This window comes from Coregonus lavaretus (assembly GCF_964263955.1).
Source record: "Coregonus lavaretus genome assembly, chromosome: 36".
Classification (NCBI taxonomy): Eukaryota; Metazoa; Chordata; class Actinopteri; order Salmoniformes; family Salmonidae; genus Coregonus; species Coregonus lavaretus.
The window spans coordinates 22836707-22862548 of record NC_140023.1 but is presented as its reverse complement, the minus strand read 5'-3'; the positions used below and the strand labels follow the sequence as shown (position 1 = coordinate 22862548).

The window sequence follows — 25842 nt, the reverse complement described above, 5'->3', positions numbered from 1 at the left end:
TTAGGCCTCTCCTCTTTTTCTCTTGCCATCGATCATCCTTTCCCATCTACCGACCATCCCATCCCCATCTTTTACCCTCTCTCTGCCTCCTACACAGCCCAGTGGGTGTCTACCTCAGTCTCTGTCTCCAGGCACCAAATACTGTCTCTTCCTCTGCCCATCCTTCTCCTCCTAACACCTGGGTGATGACCAGTAGATTGGTCTGGGCCTTGGGAGATGGCGTAAATAAAAATGCCCATCTGTATGCTCCCTGGCCTTCTGCAGGAAGTTATCATTAGTGTGGGTGCACAGGTCTTACCACGCATCAGCTCCCCATCTCTCCCTGTGTCGGAAAGTCTCCGAAAGCTTTCAGAGGACTTTCATGCTCTGTTAAATCGAACTTCACATAAGCCCCTATGAGCCTGTGTACACGACTCAATAAACGATGAGTGATCGAGGCCTAAGCCTACTACACGATTATACAAAGGTCGTTAACTTTCAACAGATTAGGGCACATTTAGAGGAGGTAAGCCAGTTGAGAACAAGTTCTCATTTACAACTGCGACCTGGCCAAGATAAAGCAAAGCAGTGCGATAAAAACAACAGAGTTACATATGGGGTAAAACAAAACAAAGTCAAAAATACAACAGAAAATATATATACAGTGTGTGCAAATGTAGCAAGTTATGGAGGTAAGGCAATAAATAGGCCATAGTGCAAAATAATTACAATTAGTAGTAACACTGGAATGATAGATGTGCAAGAGATGATGTGCAAATAGAGATACTGGGGTGCAAATTAGCAAAATAAATAACAATATGGGGATGAGGTAGTTGGGTGGGCTAATTTCAGATGGGCTGTGTACAGGTGCAGTGATCGGTAAGGCGTTCTGACAACTGATGCTTAAAGTTAGTGAGGGAGAGAAGAGTCTCCAGCTTCAGAGATTTTTGCAGTTCGTTCCAGTCATTGGCAGCAGAGAACTGGAAGGAATGGCGGCCAAATGTGGTGTTGGCTTTGGGGATGACCAGTGAGATATACCTGCTGGAGCGCATACTACGGGTAGGTGCTGCTATGGTGACCAATGAGCTAAGATAAGGCGGGGATTTGCCTAGCAGTGATTTATAGATGGCCTGGAGCCAGTGGTTTTGGCGACGAATATGTAGTGAGGGCCAGCCAACAAGAACGTACAGGTCACAGTGGTGGGTAGTATATGGTGTTTGGTGACAAAATGGATGGCACTGTGATAGACTACATCAAATTTGCTGAGTAGAGTGTTGGAGGCTATTTTGTAAATGACATCGCCGATGTCAAGGATCGGTAGGATAGTCAGTTTTACAAGGGCATGTTTGGCAGCATGAGTGAAGGAGGCTTTGTTGCCAAATAGGAAGCCGATTCTAGATATAACTTTGGATTGGAGATGCTTAATGTGAGTCTGGAAGGAGAGTTTACAGTCTAACCAGACACCTAGGTATTTGTAGTTGTCCACATACTCTAGGTCAGACCCCTTGAGAGTAGTGATTCTAGTCGGGTGGGCGGGTGCAAGCAGCGTTCGATTGAATAGCATGCATTTAGTTTTACTTGTGTTTAAGAGCAGTTGGAGGCTACGGAAGGAGTGTTGTATGGCATTGAAGCTCGTTTGGAGGTTTGTTAACACAGTGTCCAATGAAGGGCCAGATGTATACAAAATGCTGTCGTCTGCGTAGAGGTGGATCTGAGAATCACCAGCAGCAAGAACGACACCATTGATGTACACAGAGAAAAGAGTCGGCCCAAGAATTGAACCCTGTGGCACCCCCATAGAGACTGCCAGAGGTCCAGACAACAGGCCCTCCGATTTGACACATTGAACTCTATCTGAGAAGTAGTTGGTGAACCAGGCGAGGCAGTCATTTGAGAAACCAAGGCTATTTAGTCTGCCAATAAGAATGCGGTGGTTGACAGAGTCGAAAGCCTTGGCCATGTCGATTAAGACAGCTGCGCAGTACTGTCTTTTATCGATCGCGGTTATAATATCGTTTAGGACCTTGAGCGTGGCTGAAGTGCACCCATGACCAGCTCGGAAACCGGATTGCATAGCGGAGAAAGTACGGTGTGATTCGAAATGGTCGGTGATCTGTTTGTTAACTTGGCTTTCAAAAACGTTCGAAAGGCAGGGCAGGATGGATATAGGTCTGTAACAGTTTGGATCTAGAGTGTCACCCCCTATGAAGAGGGGGATGACCGCGGCAGCTTTCCAATCTCTGGGGATCTCAGACGTTACGAAAGAGAGGTTGAACAGGCTAGTAATAGGGGTTGCGACGATTTCGGCGGCTAATTTTAGAAAGAAAGGGTCCAGATTGTCTAGCCCAGATTATTTTTAGGGGGCGGGGGGGGGGGGGGGGGGGGCATGGGCAAGTTGCAGCGGAGGGTGCAGAGCTGGTGACCGGGGTAGTGGTAGCCAGGTGGAAAGCATGGCCAGCCGTAGCAAAATGCTTGTTGAAATTCTCAATTATTTTAGATTTATCGGTGGTGATAGTGTTTCCTAGCCTCAGTGCAGTAGGCAGCTGGGAGGAGGTGCTCTTATTCTCCATGGACTTTACAGTGTCCCAAAACTTTTTGGAGTTAGTGCTACAGGATGCAGATTTCTGTTTGAAAAAGCTAGCCTTTGCTTTCCTAACTGCTTGTGTATATTGGTTCCTAACTTCCCTGAAAAGTTGAATATCGCAGGGGATATTCGATGCTAATGCAGTACGTCACAGGATGTTTTTGTGCTCGTGAAGGGCAGTCAAGTCTGAGGAGAACCAGGGGCTATATCTGTTCTTAGTTCTGAATTTTTTGAATGGGGCATGGTTATTTAAGATTGAGAGGAAAGCACTTTTAAAAAGAACAACCAGGCATCCTCTACTGACAGAATGAGATCGATATCCATCCAGGATACCTGGGCCAGGTCAATTAGGAAGGCCTGCTCGCTAAAGTGTTTTAGGGAGTGTTTTGACAGTGATGAGGGGTGGTCGTTTGACCGCTGACCCGTTACGGACGCAGGCAATAAGGCAGTGATCGCTTAGATCGTGGTTGAAGACAGCGGAGGTGTATTTAGAGGGTAAGTTAGTCAGGATGATATCTATAAGGGTGCTCATGTTTACGGATTTAGGGTTGTACCTGGTAGGTTCCTTGATAATTTGTATGAGATTGAGGGCATCTAGTTTGGATTGTAGGATGGCCGGGGTGTTAAGCATATCCCAGTTTAGGTCACCAAGCAGTACGAACTCTGAGGATAGATGGGGGGCAATCAATTCACATATGGTGTCCAGGGCACAGCTGGGGGCTGAAGCAAGCGGCAACAGTGAGAGACTTATTTCTGGAAAGGTGGATTTTTAGAAGTAGGAGCTCAATCTGTTTGGGCACAGACCTGGATAGTATGATAGCCTGCAGAGCTCTATCTTTACAGTAGATTGCAACTCCACCCCCTTTGGCAGTTCTATCTAGACGGAAAATGTTGTAGTTGGGGATGGACATTTCTGAATTGTTGGTGGCCTTCCTAAGCCAGGATTCAGACACTGCTAGAACATCAGGGTTGGCAGTGTGTGCTAACGCAGTGAATAACTCAAACTTAGGAAGGAGGCTTCTGATGTTAACGTGCAGAAAACCAAGGCTTTTACGGTTACAGAAGTCAACAAATGATAGCTCCTGGGGAGTAGGAGTGATACTGGGGGCTGCAGGGCCTGGGTTAACCTCTACATCACCAGTGGAACAGAGGACTAGAATAAGGATACGGCTAAAGGCTTTAAGAACTGGTCTTCTAGTGCGTTGGGTACAGAGAGTAAAGGGGGCAGATTTCCGGGCGTTGTAGAATAGATTCAGGGCATTATGTACAGACAAGGATATGGAAGGATATGAGTACAGTGGAGGTAAACCTAAGCGTTGGGTAACAATGAAAGAGATAGCATCACTGGAGGCACCGATTGAGCCGGTCTCCGCGTGTATGGGGGGTGGAACAAAGGAGCTATTTGAGGCAGTTTGAGAGGTACTTGGGGCTTTACAGTGAAATTGTATATTAAGAACTAACTGGAACAGCAATAGGCAAGGCATATTGACATGGGAGAGAGACATAAAGCAATCACAGGTGTTATTCGAGAGAGCTAACACAACAACTGGTAATGGCGATAAAGTTTGGGCTGAGGCTAAACAGGACAGGGTACCGTGTAAAGGAACAGTCCAGCAGGCATCAGCTGTGCAGCTGAGTGATCATAAGGTTCAGTGAACAGCAATATGTGAGTCCGAGAGCAGTTCGAATTGGTGCTACAGCACAGGCTAGCAGGAAGCACGGCTGTTGTTTGCATGTGCTAGCGGGCCGGGGCTAGCAGATGGATCTTCGTGGTCGTCGCAACGGTAAGCCTGTTGAAAACACAGACGATTACGTCGGCAGAACAGTCGTGATGGATCAGCGGGGCTCCGTGTCGACTCTAGGAGGTCCCGTCCGGTTGACAGAGGTAGATAGCTGGGAGATGGGCCTGACTCGAGGCTAGCTCAAGGCTGATTAGCCAACAACAACATCCATTTGGTTGCAGCTAGCTAGTTGCGATGATCCGGAGTTAAAGGTCCAGTGATTCCGGCAGAAAAACCGATATATTCTTGGTCGATAACACGCTGTAAAGACAGTGCAGACTGGCCGATAATAGTCCAGGCTAGAGCTGGCTGGTACGTAGTGCAGGCCACGGACAATGGTGAAAAACCGCTAACGGTGGCTAATAGCAAGTAGCTAGTTAGTTGTAGCTAGCTAGTTGCGATCCGGTGTTAATGTCCAGTGATTCAGTTATTCCGGCAGAAAATCCGATGTTCTGGGTGAAAACCGCTAACGGTGGCTAATAGCAAGTAGCTAGTTAGCTGGCTGGCTAGTTTCAACTGGAGATTCTAGATAAAAGGTAAGTCAATAATAGAATCCGTTCCACATTGAGTGAGGCGGGTTGCAGGAAAGTATATTTAGTAGGAGGATGAAAAGTGTGATAGGGAAATATGTACGAAAAATACAAAAAACAGCCTATTTACACGGACACACACACATACACACAGAGTACACAATCCCTCATCTATCATTGTTAATGCCTGGAAAGGAAAAAACACTGGGGTATTCAAAAGAAAAAGGAACACAAACAAAACTTGTGGAGGATGTGTGTGTAGGGGAACTGATGAACTTGATAATAAACATTTAGGCCATATTTCATGGATGGCTAATCTTGTGAAGACGCTGGCCAAAAACAACCGACCACAAAGAAGTTCTACTGATCAGCCAGATAGTAAAGGGGGCGATGAAACAAAGTGTCCAGAACAAGTCTTCAGTAGCTACTGAATGGGAATGAGAGATTCGTTCCTCTCTCTGTGTGTGTGTGTGTGTGGGGGGGGGGGGGGGGGGGGGGACATGGGATTGGAGAGTAAACAGGAGACATCTCTTTTTTTCCTCCTTTCACCTGTTTTGAAGGTTAACCGGATAAATGTACCAGTGGGGGCAAGGGTAGAGTGTGACACAGACACTTATCCCAGAATAACCAGGCAGGCAGCAGGCATGGTGGGCCTCAGAAGAGAAGACAGAGACAAGGTTATTTACTGAACATGCAGGCAAGCCCAGTGTCAGGCTACTCCATACACCCAATTAGCATTTACATATTGGGAGAAAGAGAGAGAGTAATGCCCATCCAGAACAAAAGAAGAGGAAAATATTCACATTGAGATTCACTAGTCGCCTCATCTACTCATTATGCGGAGAATCAGAGATGACATTCAAAAAGCCTGCCACCGAACCAAATTCCCCAGTATGGATTCATGCTCCATCAATGTTATCTGAAATACTAAGCAGTAGAGACGGTTCCATGATGGGACACAGGATAATTATGTTTTCAGTGAGCCAGATACTTTTTCAAAAAAATGGGTGAGTGAAGTGAACGTGAACATGGAAATACAAATGCCACTGATCTGATTTGTGTTCTAAGTTCACAGAGTACTGCTTGAGAATTATTGGGTGCCGGTTTGTCATGTGCCGTGACTTTATCAATGACACTTCATTAGTTCTGTCCTGTACTTGGCATACGAGACTAGGAACTGTCCCAGAGTCTTCCCATTGACCCGAAGCTCCAGAGACGAGGTAGAACTAAGTGCCCTGATCTCTATGCTCCAGTCCTGCTGCTTATAGCAACACAGGTGACTGACAGCACAGCCAGGCCTTCATCTAAAAATACAACGTGGCCCTGCTTACCAGCAGAGCTTGCCCTCCCAAATACATTGTCTTATGTCCAGGCCCTACTTCATAGGTTGTACCTAGTCCCAATTACACACTAATTAGACGTGTATGCAGAGTGATTTAATAGCATACCAGGTGCTATAAAATGTACAAGTGTTATTCCCCAAAGCAGTTTCCAGGGTTTCTACTTACATAAAAGTTTCCTCTCTTACGGTGACTGACGGAGCTGAAAGTTCTGTAATCGCCGAACGAACAAACGCTGAGCTGAGGAACAAACGCTAAAGGAAAATGACATTTGCAAGGCAACACTTTTTGGAGAGGTTTGGCTGTGTTTACTTGATAACTAAGTGCCAGTGTTGGGAACAATCAGTGTCCCCGTCACTCTGACGTGCTGGGGTTAATTACAGTGGGCAACTCTCCTCTCTACACCCCCTCTCCAAATTGGCATTTTCCAGTGAGGCTGAAGCTGGCCGGTAATGAGCGGGTGGCAGACCTGGGTTCAAATACTATTAGAAATGATTTCAAATGATTTCGCTGAGTTTTATTGAGCTTGCCTGGTGCAATGGAACTGCTAGAATAGTCGCACAAGTGCCACGCCCACCTATCTGGCACTCCAGGCAGGCTAAAGCAAACTATTTCAAATGTGTCTAATAACATTTGAACCCAGGTCTGGTAATGAGCATCTGGCGGGTGCCCTGCCCGCTCCAATTCCTTGTGCTACTTCTCCCTCAAAGGGTATATTTACCTGACTCACCACATAACCTACCCTGGCTTTGGGAGTAAATAAACATGCAGTGAGTTGAGACAGGCTGAGTGGTTTTTAGAGCTCTCAGTTCCCCCCTCCTAATTCACAGCACTGAGTCACTGTCCCTGTGCTGCAACCGTTATTAGAAAGACAGCAACAACAGCCATTAGTTGTCTATGTCCTCAAAGGACCAATTCAGAAGTTCATTTAGGCATGGAAATTGCCTTCTAATGCTACTTCCCCTTTGGAAGGGTAGGGAAGTGAAGGGTTGTTATGACATTTTGACAGTGAAGTGACAGTAAAGTGAGATACTACAAATTTGACCGTGATTCAGCTGTTATTACGTGGCTGTGTGCTGACAGACGCAGCAAAGCTGTCTCGATCTGTTAGGTAAGCTGCCATGGAATTACAAAACGCTCTAATGACATAAATATCTTTCACATGGGCCTGAATCATAACTGACTGAAATCATAACACATCACATAAGCAGTTAATGCATGTTAATCTCTTTACTCCTGATGTGTGAAAATCAGGAAAGACACTCGCTTGAACAGGGTGAGACCAATTCAATAATGTGGCCTACAAACAGCGTGAAAGCATAAATTCAGGAACTCACTGTAACGTTAACTACCTCCAGCTAATATTCCAGGAACATTCCAGCCCATATCCCACAGGCCCCCACCCCTGTCATATCATACCCAGCTTGGGGAAGACGATGAGGTATTCGGCGTTGCACTGAGGACAGGCCACGCGGGCCGTGCTGTTGCCCCTCTGCTTCTCGTCCACCCAGCGCTGCAGACACGCCTGGTGCACCCACTTGGTGGAGCCGCGGCAGCGACACGGACGCACCCACTCCGCCGTGCGGTCATCCTCGTCCGTGGCAAAGCACACCCAGCAGCTCCTGAAACGCACACAAACAGGAGAGGGTTTGTTCCACAGGCACATAAACACACACGAGAAGGCTAATGCACCCACGCATGCACCAACAGTGGCTGAAACACTGGGGTCGGTCTTTTTATCAATGTCTGTATACCAGTTAATTAAGTATTCTCAGTGCATTTGACAATGAATTAATGGTTGTGTGTCAGGGAGAGGGTTTGCATTCATCCAGATTATGTGACCTCCACCCTGTAAACCTCAGAGCTACCAAACACACTGGCTGAATCAACAGCATGTTCAGAGGCAGGAAACACAACCAAAGCCCCACCCCCTGGGCACTGAGTGGTATGTAGGGAGAGAGAGAGCTCCTCTGGAACAGGATGAGAGAACAAACATACCCAAGACAAGACAGACTACATGTGACCTTGCATTCACCATGAAATGTAGGCTTAAAATGAAATAAGGTTAAAGCCTACAAAACCCCCAAACTATTGAGTAATACAATTACTCTGTGAAGGTCTTAATAGTCCGTCCGTGTGTCATACATACATACATACATACATACATACATACATACAGTACCAGTCAAAAGTTTGGACAAACCAACTCTTTCATGGGTTTTTCTTTAATGTTACTATTTTTCACATTGTACAATAATAGTGAAGACATCAAAACTATGAAATAACACATATGGAATCATGTAGTAACCAAAAAAAAAGTGTTAAACAAATCAAAATATATTTTATGTTTGAGATTCTTCAAATAGCCACCCTTTGCCTTGATGACAGATTTGCACACTCTTGGCATTCTCTCAACCAGCTTCACCTGGAATGCTTTTCCAACAGTCTTGAAGGAGTTCCCACATATGCTGACCACTTGTTGGCTGCTTTTCTTTCACTCTGCCGTCCGACTCATCCCAAACCATCTCAATTTGGTTGAGGTCGGGGGATTGTGGAGGCCAGGTCATCTGATGCAGCACTCCATCACTCTCCTTCTTGGTAAAATAGCACTTACACAGCCTGGAGGTGTGTTGGGTCATTGTCCTGTTGAAAAACAAATGATTGTCCCACTAAGCCCAAACCAGATGGGATGGCGTATCGCTGCAGAATGCTGTGGTAGCCATGCTGGTTAAGTGTGCCTTGAATTCTAAATAAAATCACAGACAGTGTCACCAGCAAAGCACCTCCTCCTCCATGCTTTTCGGTGGGAACTACACATGCGGAGATCATCCATTCACCCACACCACGCCTCACAAAGACACGGCGGTTGGAACCAGAAATCTCAAATTTCGACTCCAGACCAAAGGACACATTTCTACCGGTCTAATGTCTATTGCTCGTGTTTCTTGGCCCAAGCAAGTCTCTTCTTCTTATTGGTGTCCTTTAGTAGTGGTTTCTTTGCAGCAATTGAGGCCTGATTCACACAGTTCCCTCTGAACAGTTGATGTTAAGATGTGTCTGTGAAGCATTTATTTGGCCTGCAGTTTCTGAGGCTGGTAATGCTAATTAATTTATCCTCTGCAGCAGAAGTAACTCTGGGTCTTCCATTCCTGTGGTGGTCCTCATAAGTTTCATCATAGCTGTTAATGGTTTTTGCAACTGCACTTGAAGAAACTCTAAAAATTCTTGAAATGTTCCGTATTGACTGACCTTCATGTCTTAAAGTAATGATGGACTGTTGTTTCTCTTTGCTTATTTGAGCTGTTTTTAACATAATATGGACTTGGTCTTTTACCAAATAGGGCTATCTTCTGTATACCCCCACTACCTTGTCACAACACAACTGATTGGCTCAAACGCATTAAGAAGGAAAGAAATTCCACAAATTAACTTTTAAGAAGGCACACCTGTGAATTGAAATGCATTCCAGGTGACTATCTCATGAAGCTGGTTGAGAGAATGCCAATATTGTGCAAAGCTGTCATCAATGCAAAGGGTGGCTATTTGAAGAATTTGTTTAACACTTTTTTGGTTACTACATGATTCCATTTGTGTTATATCATAGTTTTTATGTCTTCACTATTATTCTACAATAAAAATAAAGAAAAACCCTTGAATTGAGTAGGTGTCCAAACTTTTGACTGGTAGTGTATATATACATATACACACACACACACACACACACAGTATTCGGACCCCTTGACTTTTTCCAAATTTTGTTAAGTTACATCCTTATTCTAAAATTGATTAAATAGTTTTTTCCCCTCATCAATCTACACACAATAATGACAAAGCAAAAACAGGTTTTTTGAAATTTTAGCGAATTAGTTGGTAATACCCTTTACTCAGTACGTTGTTGAAGCGCCTTTGGCAGCGATTACAGCCTCGAGTCTTCTTGGGTATGACGCTACAAGCCTGGCACACCTGTATTTGGGAAAATCTCACATTCTTCTCTATAGATCATCTGAAGCTCTGTCAGGTTGGATGGGAAACATCGCTTCACAGCTATTTTCAGGTCTCTCCAGAGATGTTCGATCGGGTTTCAGTTCGGAATCTGGCTGGGCCACTCAAGGACATTCAGAGACTTGTCCCGAAGCCACTCCTGCATTGGCTTGGCTGTGTGGTTAGGGTCGTTGTCCTGTTGGAAGGTGAACCTTCGCCCCTGTCTGAGGTCCTGAGCAGGTTTTCATCAAGGATCTCTCTGTACTTTGCTCTGTTCATCTTTCCCTCGATCCTGCCTAGTCTCCCAGTCCCTGCCGCTGAAAGACATCCCCACAGCATGATGCTGCCACCACCATGCCTCACCGTAGGGATGGTGCCAGGTTTCCTCCGGATGTGACGCTTGGCATTCAGGCCAAAGAGTTAAATATGTGTTTCATCAGACTAGAGAATCTTGTTTCTCATGGTCTGAGAGTCTTTAGGTGCCTTTTGGCAAACTCCAAGCGGGCTGTCATGTGCCTTTTACTGGGCAGTGGCTTCAGTCTGGCCACTCTACCATAAAGGCCTGATTGGTGGAGTGCTGGAGAGATGTTTGTCCTTCTGGAAGGTTCTCCCATCTCCACAGAGGAACTCTGGAGCTCTGTCAGTGTGACCATCGGGTTCTTGGTTACCTCCCTGACCAAGGCCCTTCTCCCCTGATGGCTCAGTTTGGCCGGGCGGCCAGCTCTAGGAAGAGTCTTGGTGGTTCCAAACTTCTTCCATTTAAGAATGATGGAGGCCACTGTGTTCTTGGGGACCTTCAATGCTGCAGACATTTTTTTTTACCCTTCCCCAGATCAGTGCCTTGACACAATCCTGTCTCGGAGCTCTACGGACAATTCCTTCGACCTCATGCCTAGGTTTTTGCTCTGACATGCACTGTCAACTGTGTGACCTTATATAGACAGTTGTGTGCCTTTCCAAATCATGTCCAATCAATTGAATTCACCACAGGTGGACTCCAATCAAGTTGTAGAAACATCTCAAGGATGATCAATGGAAACAGGATGAACCTGAGGTCAATTTCGAGTCTCATAGCAAAGGGTCTGAATACTTATGTAAATAAGGTTTTTCTGTTTGTAAAAATTTCTACAAACCTGTTTTTGCTTTGTCATTATGGGGTATTGTAAGTAGATTGATGAGGAAAAAATATAATTTCATCAAATTTAGAATAAGGCTGTAACGTAACAAAATGTGGAAAAAGTCAAGGGATCTGAATACTTTCCTAATGCACTGTGTGTGTGTGTATGTATGTACAGTTGAAGTCGGAAGTTTACATACACTTAGGTTGGAGTCATTAAAACTTGTTTTTCAACCACTCCACAAATTTCTTGTTAACATTTACATTTAAGTCATTTAGCAGACGCTCTTATCCAGAGCGACTTACAGTTAGTGAATACATATTTTTTTATACTGGCCCCCCGTGGGAATCGAACCCACAACCCTGGCGTTGCAAACGCCATGCTCTATCAACGGAGCTACATCCCTGCCGGCCATTCCCTCCCCTACCCTGGACGACGCTGGGCCAATTGTGCGCCGCCCATGAGTCTCCCGGTCGCGGCCGGCTGCGACAGAACCTGGATTCGAACCAGGATCTAGTGGCACAGTTAGCACTGCGATGCAGTGCCTTAGACCACTGCGCCACTCAGGAGTTAACAAAGTATAGTTTTGGCAAGTCGGTTAGGACATCTACTTTGTGCATGACAAGTAATTTTTCCAACAATTGTTTACAGAGATTATTTCACTTATAATTCACTGTATCACAATTCCAGTGGGTCAGAAGTTTACATACACGAAGTTGACTGTGCCTTTAAACAGCTTGGAAAATTCCAGAAAATGATGTCATGGCTTTAGAAGCTTCAGATAGGCTAATTGACATCATTTGAGTCAATTTGAGGAGTACATGTGGATGTATTTCAAGGCCTACCTTCAAACTCAGTGCCTCTTTGCTTGACATCATGGGAAAATCAAAATAAATCAGCCAAGACATCAGAAAAAAAATTGTAAACCTCCACAAGTCTGGTTCATCCTTGGGAGCAATTTCCAAACGCCTGAAGGTACCACGTTCATCTGTACAAACAATAATACGCAAGTATAAACACCATGAGACCACGCAGCCGTCATACCGCTTAGGAAGGAGACACGTTCTGTCTCCTAGAGATGAACGTACTTTGGTGCGAAAAGTGCAAATCAATCCCAGAATAACAGCAAAGGACCTTGTGAAGATGCTGGAGGAAACGGGTACAAAAGTATCTATATCCACAGTAAAACGAGTCCTATATCGACATAACCTGAAAGGCCGCTCAGCAAGGAAGAAGCCACTGCTCCAAAACCGCCATAAAAAAAGCCAGACTACGGTTTGCAACTGCACATGGGGACAAAGATCGTACTTTTTGAAGAAATGTCCTCTGGTCTGATGAAACAAAAATATAACTGTTTGCCCATAATGACCATCATTATGTTTGGAGGGAAAAGGGGGGACTTGCAAGCCGAAGAACATGGGTGTGGGTGCTTTGCTGCAGGAGGGACTGGTGCACTTCACAAAATAGATGGCATCATGAGGAAGGAAAATGATGTGGATATATGGAAGCAACATCTCAAGACATCAGTCAGGAAGTTAAAGTTTGGTCGCAAATGGGTCTTCTAAATGGACAATGACCCCAAGCATACTTCCAAAGTTGTGGCACAATGCTTAAGGACAACAAAGTCAAGGTATTGGAGTGGCCATCACAAAGCCCTGACCTCAATCCTATAGAAAATGTGTGGGCAGAACTGAAAAAGTGTGTGCGAGCAAGGATGCCTACAAACCTGACTCAGTTACACCAGCTCTGTCAGGAGGAATGGGCCAAAATTCACCCAACTTATTGTGGGAAGCTTGTGGAAGGCTAACCTAAACATTTGACCTAAGTTAAACAATTTAAAGGCAATGCTACCAAATACTAATTGAGTGTATGTAAACTTCTGACCCACTGGGAATGTAATGAAAGAAATAAAATGAAATAAATCACTCTACAATTATTCTGACATTTCACATTCTTATAATAAAGTGGTGATCCTATCTGACTTAAGACACAGAATTTTTACTAGGATTAAATGTCAGGAATTGTGAAAAATTTAGTTTAAATGTATTTGGCTAAGGTGTATGTAAACTTCCGACTTCAACTGTATGTATGTATGTATGTATGTATGTATGTATGTATGTATGTATAAATAAAAAACACATACACAGTGTATGCTGTTACACTGCAGCTGAACCAAAAATCAAAATCCCCCTATATCTGAGGAAGATATAAGAAGCTTGGGAGTGCACTGTCCGCCCCGGACCAAGTAAAGTAATCTCATCCATGGCCTCAGGGGGATAGCACTTGGTGAAAGTGGGCAGTCAGCAGAAAAAAAGTCACCTCCTAAAACACAGGCTTTCATACTTGGGGTTGATTTTCGAAGAAAGTGTATTTTGTTAGGCTAGGCCTAGCTCTTGGGACCGATTACAGAGTAGCGTATTGATCGAAGATTCCTCTCAGACAGTAGACTAAATAGATGTGTCCTGGAATACAGAGCAGAGACACACTCTGGTGCAGTGACCGTGCACAACTCAAACAAGATCAATAACAAAGAATCTGCTAAGTGAGCAAAATGAACTGAAATGCTGTTTATACCAACATGCCGAGCAGCGTCAAAGGGTAGGCAGCCTACTCTTTTTTACAAGCATAGCCTACAAAAGTATTTGATCCCCTGCTGATTTTGTACATTTGCCCACTGACAAAGACATGATCAGTCTATCATTTTAAATGGTAGGTTTATTTGAACAGTGAGAGACAGAATAACATCAACAAAATCCAGAAAAATGCATGTCAAAAATTTTATAAATTGATTTGCATTTTAATGAGGGAAATAAGTATTTGACCCCTCTGCAAAACATGACTTAGTACTTGGTGGCAAAACCCAGGTTGGCAATCACAGAGGTCAGACGTTTCTTGTAGTTGGCCACCAGGTTTGCACACATCTCAGGAGGGATTTTGTCCCACTCCTCTTTGCAGATCTTCTCCAAGTCATTAAGGTTTCGAGGCTGACGTTTGGCAACTCGAACCTTCAGCTCCCTCCACAGATTTTCTATGGGATTAAGGTCTGGAGACTGGCTAGGCCACTCCAGGACCTTAATGTGCTTCTTCTTGAGCCACTCCTTTGTTGCCTTGGCCGTGTGTTTTGGGTTGTCATGCTGGAATACCCATCCACGACCCATTTCAATGCCCAGGCAGAGGGCAGGAGGTTCTCACCCAAGATTTGACGGTACATGGCCCCGTCCATCGTCCCTTTGATGCGGTGAAGTTGTCCTGTCCCCTTAGCAGAAAAACACCCCCAAAGAATAATGTTTCCACCTCCATGTTTGACGGTGGGGATGGTGTTCTTGGGGTCATAGGCAGCATTCCTCCTCCTCCAAACACGGCGAGTTGAGTTGATGCCAAAGAGCTCCATTTTGGTCTCATCTGACCACAACACTTTCACCCAGTTCTCCTCTGAATCATTCAGATGTTCATTGGCAAACTTCAGACGGGCCTGTATATGTGCTTTCTTGAGCAGGGGGACCTTGCGGGCGCTGCAGGATTTCAGTCCTTCACGGCGTAGTGTGTTACCAATTGTTTTCTTGGTGACTATGGTCCCAGCTGCCTTGAGATCATTGACAAGATCCTCCCATGTAGTTCTGGGCTGATTCCTCACCGTTCTCATGATCATTGCAACTCCACGAGGTGAGATCTTGCATGGAGCCCCAAGCCGAGGGAGATTGACAGTTCTTTTGTGTTTCTGCCATTTGCGAATAATCGCACCAACTGTTGTCACCTTCTCACCAAGCTGCTTGGCGATGGTCTTGTAGCCCATTCCAGTCTTGTGTAGGTCTACAATCTTGTCCCTGACATCCTTGGAGAGCTCTTTGGTCTTGGCCATGGTGGAGAGTTTGGAATCTGATTGATTGATTGCTTCTGTGGACAGGTGTCTTTTATACAGGTAACAAACTGAGATTAGGAGCACTCCCTTTAAGAGTGTGCTCCTAATCTCAGCTCGTTACCTGTATAAAAGACACCTGGGAGCCAGAAATCTTTCTGATTGAGAGGGGGTCAAATACTTATTTCCCTCATTAAAATGCAAATCAACTTATAACATTTTTGACATGCGTTTTTCTGGATTTTTGTTGTTATTCTGTCTCTCACTGTTCAAATAAACCTACCATTAAAATTATAGACTGATCATTTCTTTGTCCATGGGCAAGCTTACAAAATCAGCAGGGGATCAAATACTTTTTCCCCCTCACTGTACATCAATAGGCCTACAAGGCAGACAGCGTCAGAATGTCTAGGACCATATGCAAAGGAAAGAGACTACCTGCAAGTCTTTTCTCAAACATGTGACCGTCACCTACTAATAGAAAACAATGGGCATAATTATTATTTGATCAATGCAGGAAGAAAGAATGTAATCAATAGTAGCACCCAGCAATAAACCCTGTTGATGTGTATGAGTTTGTCTCCTATAGCCTACTAGTTTATAGCCTCCTAGTTTAGCTCCATGCTTGATACGGTGTGTGTGCCTTTGTAACACAATTCCACCAGTGGAGGCTGCTGAAGGGAGGATGGCTCATAATAATGGCTGGAATGGAGTCAATGGAATGGTATCAACCACATGGAAACACGTGCTTGATGCCGTTCCATTGACTCCAATCCAGCCATTATTATGAGCCATCCTCCCCTCAGCAGCCTCCACTGCATTCCACATATATGCCAGATGTCTTGTAGAGCAATATTCTAACACCTGTGTTCTAGTCAGCAGAAGCAGAGAGGGTGGAGTCGGAGCAAGGAGACGGAGAATCATCATCTTCCTCCTTCTCCGGGACATTCAGACAGATGAGTTCTGAACCGGAGCTAAGCCATAATTGAATAGGTCATCTCTCCCCCTTACTACTGGTATTCAGCTCAGCCAGGGAGTAGGCCATAAGGGTCATTTAGCAACCTGTGAGCCTCCTCCAACTAGTGTTGCACGGTATACCAAAACCTCTGTACATTAGGTACTAGAATTTGCTATGTTCGGTCCTCCTCTTAAAGATGAGTCACGTGATAGAGAGGATCAAGTCTGTATCAGCGCAGCCACTTTATAGCACGTAAAGCAAAGTGCCTGCTCCACTTAGGCTGCTCATTCATTGCTAGAGCTGTCTGGGCTGCATTGTTAGCTACCCAGTCATGCTGCACAGAAATTAACACACTTGAATAATGCAGCACGGCATGTAGAAACTTCATAACGGTTCGCAAAACAATATCCTTACAGGCTACAACACTTTTACAATGCAAGACGATACCAGTAGCTTCCCGCTTTAATCGTAGGCTAACATTCCTTGCTAGCTTACAGCTGAATTCACTACCCTAGTACTTTTTGATAACCATAACGCAAAATATGCTGATTTCAAAGCTGATTGTCACCAAAAACATTACCAATTCACTTAGTCTCCCTCACCTCCCATCTGGTTTCCACTAGATTCCATAGCAACTGGGTCCCGTAGTCCTGACGGGCCAACACCAAGTGGTGAGGGTAGGCAACAACACCTCCGCCACATTGATCCTTAACACGGGGGCCCCACAGGGGTGCGTGCTCAACCCACTCCTGTACTCCCTGTTCACCCATGACAGCATGGCCATGCACGTCTCCAACAGGGCCTAAAATTTACATCCGCCACCTGCGGGTATATTTTGGTATTGGCGGGTAAGTTGTCTATTTCATCAGCCACGTTGGCAGGTGGTTCACAGTGGGAGCATTTCACCCACATTTGTGAATAAAAATAATCAAGTATGATCACATTCTAACAAAATAAATGCTGCAATAGCTGTTTTCAAACTTCAAATTTCAGCCATTTAGTTTCATAGCTAGTAAATTAAAATCGCACAAAGTCAAAGAACTACGATAGCCTATCCTACCTCACGCTGCAACATTCCCTGGCTGGGGCTGTGCGCATGTAAAGAGCTGAGTTACGCAAGTGAAGAATTTAAATCTTGTCGCACTGCCTCTCCATAAATGTTTGTCAATGAGAATAGCCCCCTATTTCCAATCTGTCCATATGACATTTACATCTCAATTTGCATAATTACACTAAACCTTGAACAGTTGGCATTTCAATGGGTGAATGAAATAATTAATCTTTACCTCCCATAAAATGATGACATAACTCCAATAAGAAGAGACAGGAGGTGATGGATACGTTTTCTACTTGTGATACGCTGTAGAATTTTGGATATCGTCATCAGGTCAGTCTATAATGATAATATGGCATAACTATTACCTATAGGCCTACATACACTATAACAATGTCATAAATGTACCATAAAAGATAAGAGCCTAATCGCTTTAGTCTTCATGGTTACATTTTATGATTAAATTAACCTACATCAACCCTGTCCAAAAACTAGCCGATCAGATACTGAACAAAAATATTAAACGCTACATGTAAAGTGTTGGTCCCATGTTTCATGAGCTGTAATAAATGATACCAGAAATTTTCCAGATGCACAAAAAGCTTATTTCTCTGAAATTTTGGGCAGACATTTGTTTACATCCCTGTTAGTGAACATTTCTCCTTTGCCAAGATAATCCATCCACCTGAGAGGTGTGGCATATCAAGAAGCTGATTAAACAGCATGATCATTACACAGGTGCACCTTGTGCTAGGGACAATAAAAGGTCACACTACAATGTGCAGTTTTGTCAAACACCACCACAGATGCAGGAATGTCCACCAGAGCTGTTGCCAGAGATTTTAAAATGTTAATTTCTCTACCATAAGCCATCTCCAGAGTTTATTCATCGTAATCTTTGTGGTAACTTTACCAGTAGCATGCAAACACTTGGTAGCAGAGAAATAAAGGAAAAAGGAGATCTTGTAAAAGTAGCTAGGGTTCATATAGGCCTAGGCCCAATATAGGTTATGCGCAATCTTTAAAATAAAATATTCTGGTGCTTATAACCCCTGTATTTTTTTAATTGCTGGCAATTCTTAGCATTAATATCTCAAATATTTTACATTGTGCGCCCACATTTCTGTGTGTGCTCCCACATTTTTAAACTTGAGAACAAGTGCTCCTTGTAATAAATGTCAGCGTAGAGCCCTGGCATGGCAGCGGCATGCAGAGCTGTTACACATTTAGCAATCGCAGAGGCTTCCTTCCACCATTTTCACTGCACAAAAGTTAGCCCTATTATCTAAAAAATATATGTTTTCACAGTTCAAAGATCCAGTTATTAAAATGTGCCATGCCACCTGCTTTAGTAGAAAACAGCTCACCCTGTCCGTTTCACTTGTTGTGCCCAAAGCAGTTATCGAATTTGTTTTATGGCACTCAGACGCAAGCTGGGCCATTCTGGCAAATATGGCACATAGTGGAAAATAAAACATTGGCAAGGTCACAGACAACAGGCCTACTCTACAACAGGAGCAAATCGATAACTCACTCTGGAGCACCACCACAATCCATAGTCACGGCATTCATCACAGGTCTCTAAATTTTAGATGAGCTTCGATTGCAAGGTTTAGCCTAAAACCTCTATGGAAAAGGCGCACAGTACTACATAGAGCCATGACTACATGGAACTCTATTCCACATCAAGTAAACTCATGCAAGCAGTAAAATTAGATTTAAAAAACAGATAAAAATACATCTTATGGAACAGCGGGGACTGTGAAGCAACAAACATAGACATGAATACAAACACAAGATAAATGAGGTATAGAGTAGGGGCCTGAGGGCACACAGTTAATATGTTGTGAAATCTGTTATGAATGTATTGTAATGTTTTTCAAATGTATAACTGCCTTAAATTTTGCTGGACCCCAGTAAGAGTAAGCTAATGGGGATCCATAATACATACAAATACCCCAATGCATATTGAAGTTTATCATTTAAAAGCAGAATCTAATTTAAAATAGCATTTTCCATTAGGGTTTGACATTGGGTTTAGCGATATTGTAGTAGACTTCAGATTTGAACTGGCCTGGGGTAGGTACGCTCTTTCCCAGGTTGTGTTTTATTGTGAGGTGAGTAAGATTTTAAATGTACACATAGCACATTGGAAATACATGTGCATCTTGTTATCAGACTCAGGACAGGAGCATACCCAGGTCTGGGCCAGGGTGACCCTGGCAACCTTGACTAGTGTGAAGGGCAAAGCAGTAGTACAGTTCCACCACACCTTAATGAAAGGCTACATTTGAACAGGCAATTAATTTGTGTTCGTTATCCACCACCTTGACAGTACAAAATCCTAATCAGTCCCCTGAGTATTCACTCAACGCCCAAAAAGGGAGGTTGCATGATGATTATGGCCATCCTCTGCCAGATGTCTCGCGTAACACCCCCCCCCCCCCAGCTCACATCTGATGATGGTCCAGCGCACTGATCCAGACCCATGGTTTTAGTTACCTAGCTGGATGAAACAATGACTATAGCGTGCAACATATGACTAGCTGAACTACAAAATACTTGCCACAAGGTAAGAATTTGTAAAGTTATTAACTATGAATCCAAGGGCCACCTAGCTAGCTACTAACGCGTTAGCTAGCTTCGCTACTGGTTTGGTAACTAGCTAACGGTAAACTCAACTCACCTGTCCAAATTCTGTTGCATTACCAATGCGCTCTCTTCCGACATATGGCCAATAAATGTAAAACAACAGTACACTTAAACGTTTTGAGTGTATTAAGTCCCTATGCAGGTTAGATAGCTAGCTAGCTTGGCCTTGTTGAAAGCGGCGAGGCCTTTTCTGTTGGCACGAAGTCGAAGAGGTTAGCTAGCTGGCTAACTTGTCTAACCGAAATGAACTAGCTAAAACTTCAACTATAAACCAATTCCTTTGGAGTCATTATAACTAATGCATTACTACTTGATGCTTCATCTAAGGTTTCAGTTTATTAGTTTGCTAAAAACTACTTTTTAACGCGACGGCTTGACTCCATTGACCGCCCCTCTATGAGGTAACGCACCGGAACTCGTGATGCGCATTGCGTCACCAACAATAACAAGCCCGTCAGAGGCTGAGAAATCACACATTTACAAGATGCCTGGGATATGTAGTCCGACCCGACTTTTCCTCCTTCATGTGGCCAAAGAAATATCTAATTAATACTCTAACTTGTGCAGGCGGACCTACCTAAGAGGCACTAAGCCTACTTGGGAAGACGAGCATCATGAAGATACACATATGGCTACAGAATACTTCGTATTGCGGTAGGCTGCATTTGTTATAGCGCCCTGTAGCGTTTTTAAGCCACAAGCTTCGGGGAGTACATCTCATTTAATGGCTCAGTTGTATCTTTATTCTCTACATTTTATTGGTTAAAATGACTGCAAAATGTTGCGACAAGGTTTTGCAGTCATGAAAGATATTGGGCAAATGTAATCTGGGATACATTTTTTTTTCTTCCCCTAATTACATGGGTCTGTGGTCGGTGAAGAAAAGCAGCCTCATCTAATGTAGCTATTAAAATATCGCCTAGTCAGACCGTTACTCTATTCCAGCTGGCTGATAAGCGTTATTAGATATATACTGTTTGGCTTAGCACAGAATGTTTTACCAACCTTAACTTGTCGATACTTCCTCAATTTCCGACTTGGAAGACAACCAACCTATGTACGTCCATGTCTAATTGCAGGGGCTTCGTTTGAATTTAGAAAATGCTCAGTTATTAAATTAAATGTTTTGCTCCATGAAGTAATTCAACAATGTGTACACTGCCATCTTATCTATTTAAAATCTTCTCTCATTGATTGAGACAGGTGGGTGTCCACCCCAAAGTGCTGCATGTCATGACACTCACCTTTCTCAATCAATGAGAGAAGATTTGAAATAGACAATGGTGGTGTACACATTGTTGGATTACTTAATGTAGCAAAAAATGGATTTCATTTTTAACGGAGCATTTTCTAAATTCAAACGAAACCCAGCAACTAGACATTCACTTTTAGAAGACTGGATGTATTCCAAGTCGGGAATTGAGGAAGTATTGACAAGTTAAGGTTAGTTGAACATTTGCTGTGCTAAGCCAAACAGTACCTAACCTATATTAAAAACTGGGTGGTTCGAGCCCTGAATGCTGATTGGCTAACAGCCGTGGTATATCAGGGGTATGACAAAACATTTATTTTTACTGCTCTAATTACGTTGGTAGCCAGTTTATAATAGCAATAAGGCACCTTGGGTTTGTGGTATCTCGCCAATATACCACGGCTAAGGGCTGTGTCAAGGCACTCTGCGTTGCGTTGTACTAAGAACAGCCCTTAGCCGTGGTATATTGGACATATACCACACCCCCTCTGGCTTTATTGCTTAATTATAAACTGGGTGGTTCAAGCTCTGAATGCTGATTGGCTGACAGACGTGGTATATCAGACCATATACCACGGGTATGACAAAACATTTATTTTTACTGCTCCAATTACGTTGGTAACCAGTTTATAATAGCAATAAGGCACCTCGGAGGTTTGTGATATATGGCCAATATACCACGGCTAAGGGCTGTGTCCAGGCACTCTGCGTTGCGTCGTGCATAAGAACAGCCCTTAGCCGTGGTATATTGGCCATATACCACACCTCCTCAGGCCTTATTGCTTAAATGGCTAATGGAGCATCACATTAGCCATTACAATCTGCTAGCTACATCTAGCTCACTAAAAAACCCTTCTCTAGGGGTTTCAGCAGTTCGCTTCGCCCACGGCTGTCCATGTGAACTACACTTCCTCCCCAGTTACGTGGTCGCCTCGTAAACAAGCTGTAACATGGAGATATTGCCTTGTGGGAACACTAACCCAATTTAGCGTCTATGAATGGGTTAATGATGATCCAATCAAACTATATATTGTTGCAGCAAATAGCATGTTTGATAGTCAATAAAAAAAGTCATCTTTAAATACTAACCTGATTTAATGCAAAAATGTATGGGCCTACATGCTAAACAAAAGCTGACCAAAAACAATTGTTTTTTTCCGACCAAACTTTGCATTCTAGACAAGTTATACTAATAAACTACAAATCCCGGAAGCCTCCTCATCCATGCGCCGCTGTCGATCAGCTGTTGAAGCAACTGCTGACTACCTCCGCACGAAGGGTAACTCATTTGTCATAACTAAACCCAGACGAGGCAAACAGAAATAGTTTGGGTGAACGATAAAGGTAAATTGAATTTAATGTGAAACAGAAAACCGACACGGGTGTGCATGCTGTTGCCGTGTTTGTACAGTTGTGGATTAGGGTGGTCGGATATGAATGTATTTAATAGCCCGCTTGTGAATGTATCGAATGTCTTGTATAACCAACGCGTAGGGAAACTACGACTTTTAGTTTGTCAAAATTGGTGTATTGTTTTTCTTTTAGGCTGGTAAACTGCCCCCGTATTGATTACTTGATGACCACGAATAGGCAGCGTTTATGCATCGAGGAAAAAACAAGGATTAACCGGTGTCCAGAATGCTGTTCAATATTTTACTTTCTGCGAGAAGTCAACGTCACACCTGTTAGGAATACGCTATTCTAGAAGCCTGAGAATTAAAATAATGTGCTCAACATAAATTTGACAGCCTGCTGTGTTTGAGTCGTTTTAGCCTATTCTTAATACCTTCTAAATACCGCTCTATGTGGCTTTATTAGGCCACAGTTATCTCGAATGGTTCATAATTAAAATTGACAATAAACCGTACGGTATCCTGACCATCATTCAAGTGTGACTGTGTGCACTGCAAGCAGAATGATTTTATACTGTTAATAATAATAATACTGTTCTCAGCGATAGGTCTAATTTTGTCTATAATTATGCTAACGGACGCCCAGAATAAACATATAAAGAATTTATGATAGCCTTAAAATATTAAATTAATATAAATATACATTAGAAATATTATTTTGATCAATGCAGGCAGGCAGGCATGAAAGAAGAGGCGCAGCACCGCTCCTCTAGGCTTTTGTGAACATAGATATGCATATAGGGCTGTCTCTGTTATAGCACCCATTTGCACCCTACTCAGAAAATCAGCATATAAAAACGAGACAGGAACATTTACCAAGTTGAATGGGGTAATTTAAGATGCCTCTTATTGTAATCTCTATAACGTTCATGCTTTCAGGGTGAAGCTATTAACCTATGTAGCAAGTCATTCTGTGAAGTCACTTAAAATTGTAGATCATGTCTAAGCTACTACTAGGCTAATGTCATACAAAAGTACAAGCAAAGAAAGCCTAAATTCATCATCTCATATAGCTACTGCAGCAATCATTGTCACAGAAACTTAAGAAAAAGTGCCTTGCTCATTCCATAGGAAATAGCTATCCGTAATGTATCCATTTTACTATGAAGTGGGTGGATCAAGGTGGCGTGTCTCTTTAACCTTGAAGGACGCAACAGCTTTATTTACTGGAAATTAATTCAGGGGTGGTTCTAGGGAGAGAAAAAAACAGGAACAAGAATCAGTTTCACATTGCAGTTCGGAGTTCCTGGGTAAAGGAAAATGAGACATGGTGAATATCGGTGTCCTCCACGTGTATCTCCCGCATACATCCGAGTGGAGCGCTGGCGTCAGAAAGGGTGACACTATTGAATCTCTTGCTGAAGTGCACTTTATTGTAACACACCAGCAGTATTAGATTTTTTTTCTAAATGGGTGATCACTAATTTGCCTTGCAGCAGCACAATTCCCCTCTCGGAGTTCTCACTAAAATATCACAACAGCCCAGAGAGCCTTGTCTACGACATTCTCAATAATAATTAACTTATCTGTTTTTCCCTTTTCAGCTCAGCAAACCATGCAGGATGATTTACTGATGGACAAAAACAAAGCCCAACCTCATCAGCAGCAAGATCCAGCAGTAGACCCTCCCTCCACCCCGACCCCCTTGGATTCCCCTACATTAGATGAGAGCCCGTCGAGTGTGAGTAACCAAGCAGCTTCAGCGCTCAACAAAGAGAAAGTGCAGATGGAGTCTCCGATTCTGCCGGGTTTGAGTTTTCATCAGCCGCAGGAAACCGGTGGCACCCTGTCCCCCTCATTTGGTAGCACTTGGTCTACTGGAACTACGAACACCGTGGATGACAATTTTCATCAAGGAATACCCTCAGTGAACGGAACAATGCTTTTCCAGAACTTCCCCCATCACGTCAATCCGGTATTTGGAGGCAATTTCTCACCTCAGCTTGGCTTGGCACAGTCTCAGCATCCACAGCAGCAAGCCCAGCACCAGCCGGCACAGCAACGGAGATCCCCTGTTAGCCCCAATCAAGGTCATTTTCCACAAAGAAACGCTTACAGTCACCAGTCTGTCATGAATAGCAAGGCTTCTTCACCTGCCTCATCTTCGGGTTGGAATAATCACCAAAATACCACTTGGAGCGCAGCCTCCAATCCCTGGAGCGGTCTCCAGGCAGGCAGGGACCCGCGAAGAGCTGTGGGAGTCGGGATTGGTGTAGGGGTGCCGTCATCCATGAACCCCATCTCCCCGATGAAAAAGCCCTATTCTAGCAACGTTATAGCACCCCCAAAATTCCCGAGAGCTGGTCCCCTCCCCACGAAATCTTGGATGGAGGACAACGCCTTTAGGATGGACAACGGCAACAATATGCTGCCTTTTCAGGTATGTTTGGCCTAGTAATAAGGAAACCTTTATCCAATTTGAAACATTTTCTTAATAAACAATGTTGGTATGTAAATTAAACGCAAGAGGCGAAAGTGTTAGAAGACGATTATGATGATGACGTCATGTCCACATCATGAGAGAACATTTGAAACTGTGTAGAAGTAGCCTATATGTATGCTCATAGGTTGCATTTAAACACTCCCAGAGTGAGCTGGCATAATAAGAAAGAAATGTAACCATTTAATGCAATAACCATATAGACTAACCAAGTTCTCAATCTCTGTCAACGAACTAGGCCTATAGCTTACTGGTTCAAGCATTCTACCAAATTATAAATATCAGGTTATGATGAATATTCTTCATGTAAATGATTCTTTAAAATAAAGGAAGTTCGTTGATTTTAGTCTCCTGCAACCCACACAGGCACTGGTTCAGATCATTAGAACAGCCTAAATCTTAATTATAACAATGTTAAATAATTGTCATAATGGATTGTTTAGTATGTGATTAGGCTATTATGACGTTATGATATTGATTAGTCTATTATTACTTTATAATAAGGTTGCTATGCATCATTTCCGATTTTCCATCGGTGTCAGCACAGAAATAGAATGAATAGAATGGACCTCCCCATTCAAGTCAATAATAGCATAATGGGTTGACTGGCAGCCATTTTGTGATTACCCATTGGAGCAAAGCAGGAAGTGTGCCCATCAATCTGTGCTGTGATTTGTTGAATCAACTCAACTGACCTTACAAAAAATACATTTAGCATCATTTGAATGAACATTCTACGTTACCATGAAACTTATTCCATCACAATACCAGGCAGCCATTGCGAGTGTACCCATTAGTTTACCAGTCAAATTGCCAGGATTAGAGGTTCCTAGCCTGTTCTATTAATTATATTTCTATGGTCAGAAGTCTGACTCCATTGAGAAATGGCTCTGGAGTTCACTTCC

At 43.5% G+C, this 25842-nt stretch overlaps 2 protein-coding genes across 6 annotated transcripts in view; one reads left to right on the top strand and one right to left on the bottom strand.

The window, feature by feature from the left end:
- The window catches only part of LOC311110828 (E3 ubiquitin-protein ligase MARCHF5), a 38759-nt gene extending 18488 nt beyond the window's left edge, over positions 1 to 20271 (bottom strand). The window contains exons 1-2 of one of the 2 annotated variants that reach the window (XM_084153411.1): positions 19868 to 20271; positions 7634 to 7836 (exon numbers count right to left, since the gene is read on the bottom strand). In XM_084153411.1, coding sequence (XP_084009537.1) covers positions 7634 to 7836; positions 19868 to 19911 — 247 coding nt within the window. In that variant the 5' untranslated portion in view covers positions 19912 to 20271. The remainder of the gene's footprint in view (positions 1 to 7633; positions 7837 to 19867) is intronic. The other variant, XM_084153412.1, reaches the window with a different exon arrangement.
- LOC311110827 (cytoplasmic polyadenylation element-binding protein 3-like) overlaps positions 19669 to 25842 on the top strand; it is a 58934-nt gene continuing 52760 nt past the window's right edge. For 2 of the 4 annotated variants that reach the window (XM_084153407.1, XM_084153410.1), the window contains exons 1-2: positions 23748 to 23834; positions 24042 to 24877. In XM_084153407.1, the coding sequence (XP_084009533.1) occupies positions 23765 to 23834; positions 24042 to 24877 (906 nt within the window). In that variant the 5' untranslated portion in view covers positions 23748 to 23764. Of the gene's footprint in view, positions 19754 to 22342; positions 22430 to 23747; positions 23835 to 24041; positions 24878 to 25842 lie in introns of those variants that run through there. The other 2 variants (XM_084153409.1, XM_084153408.1) reach the window with 2 other exon arrangements.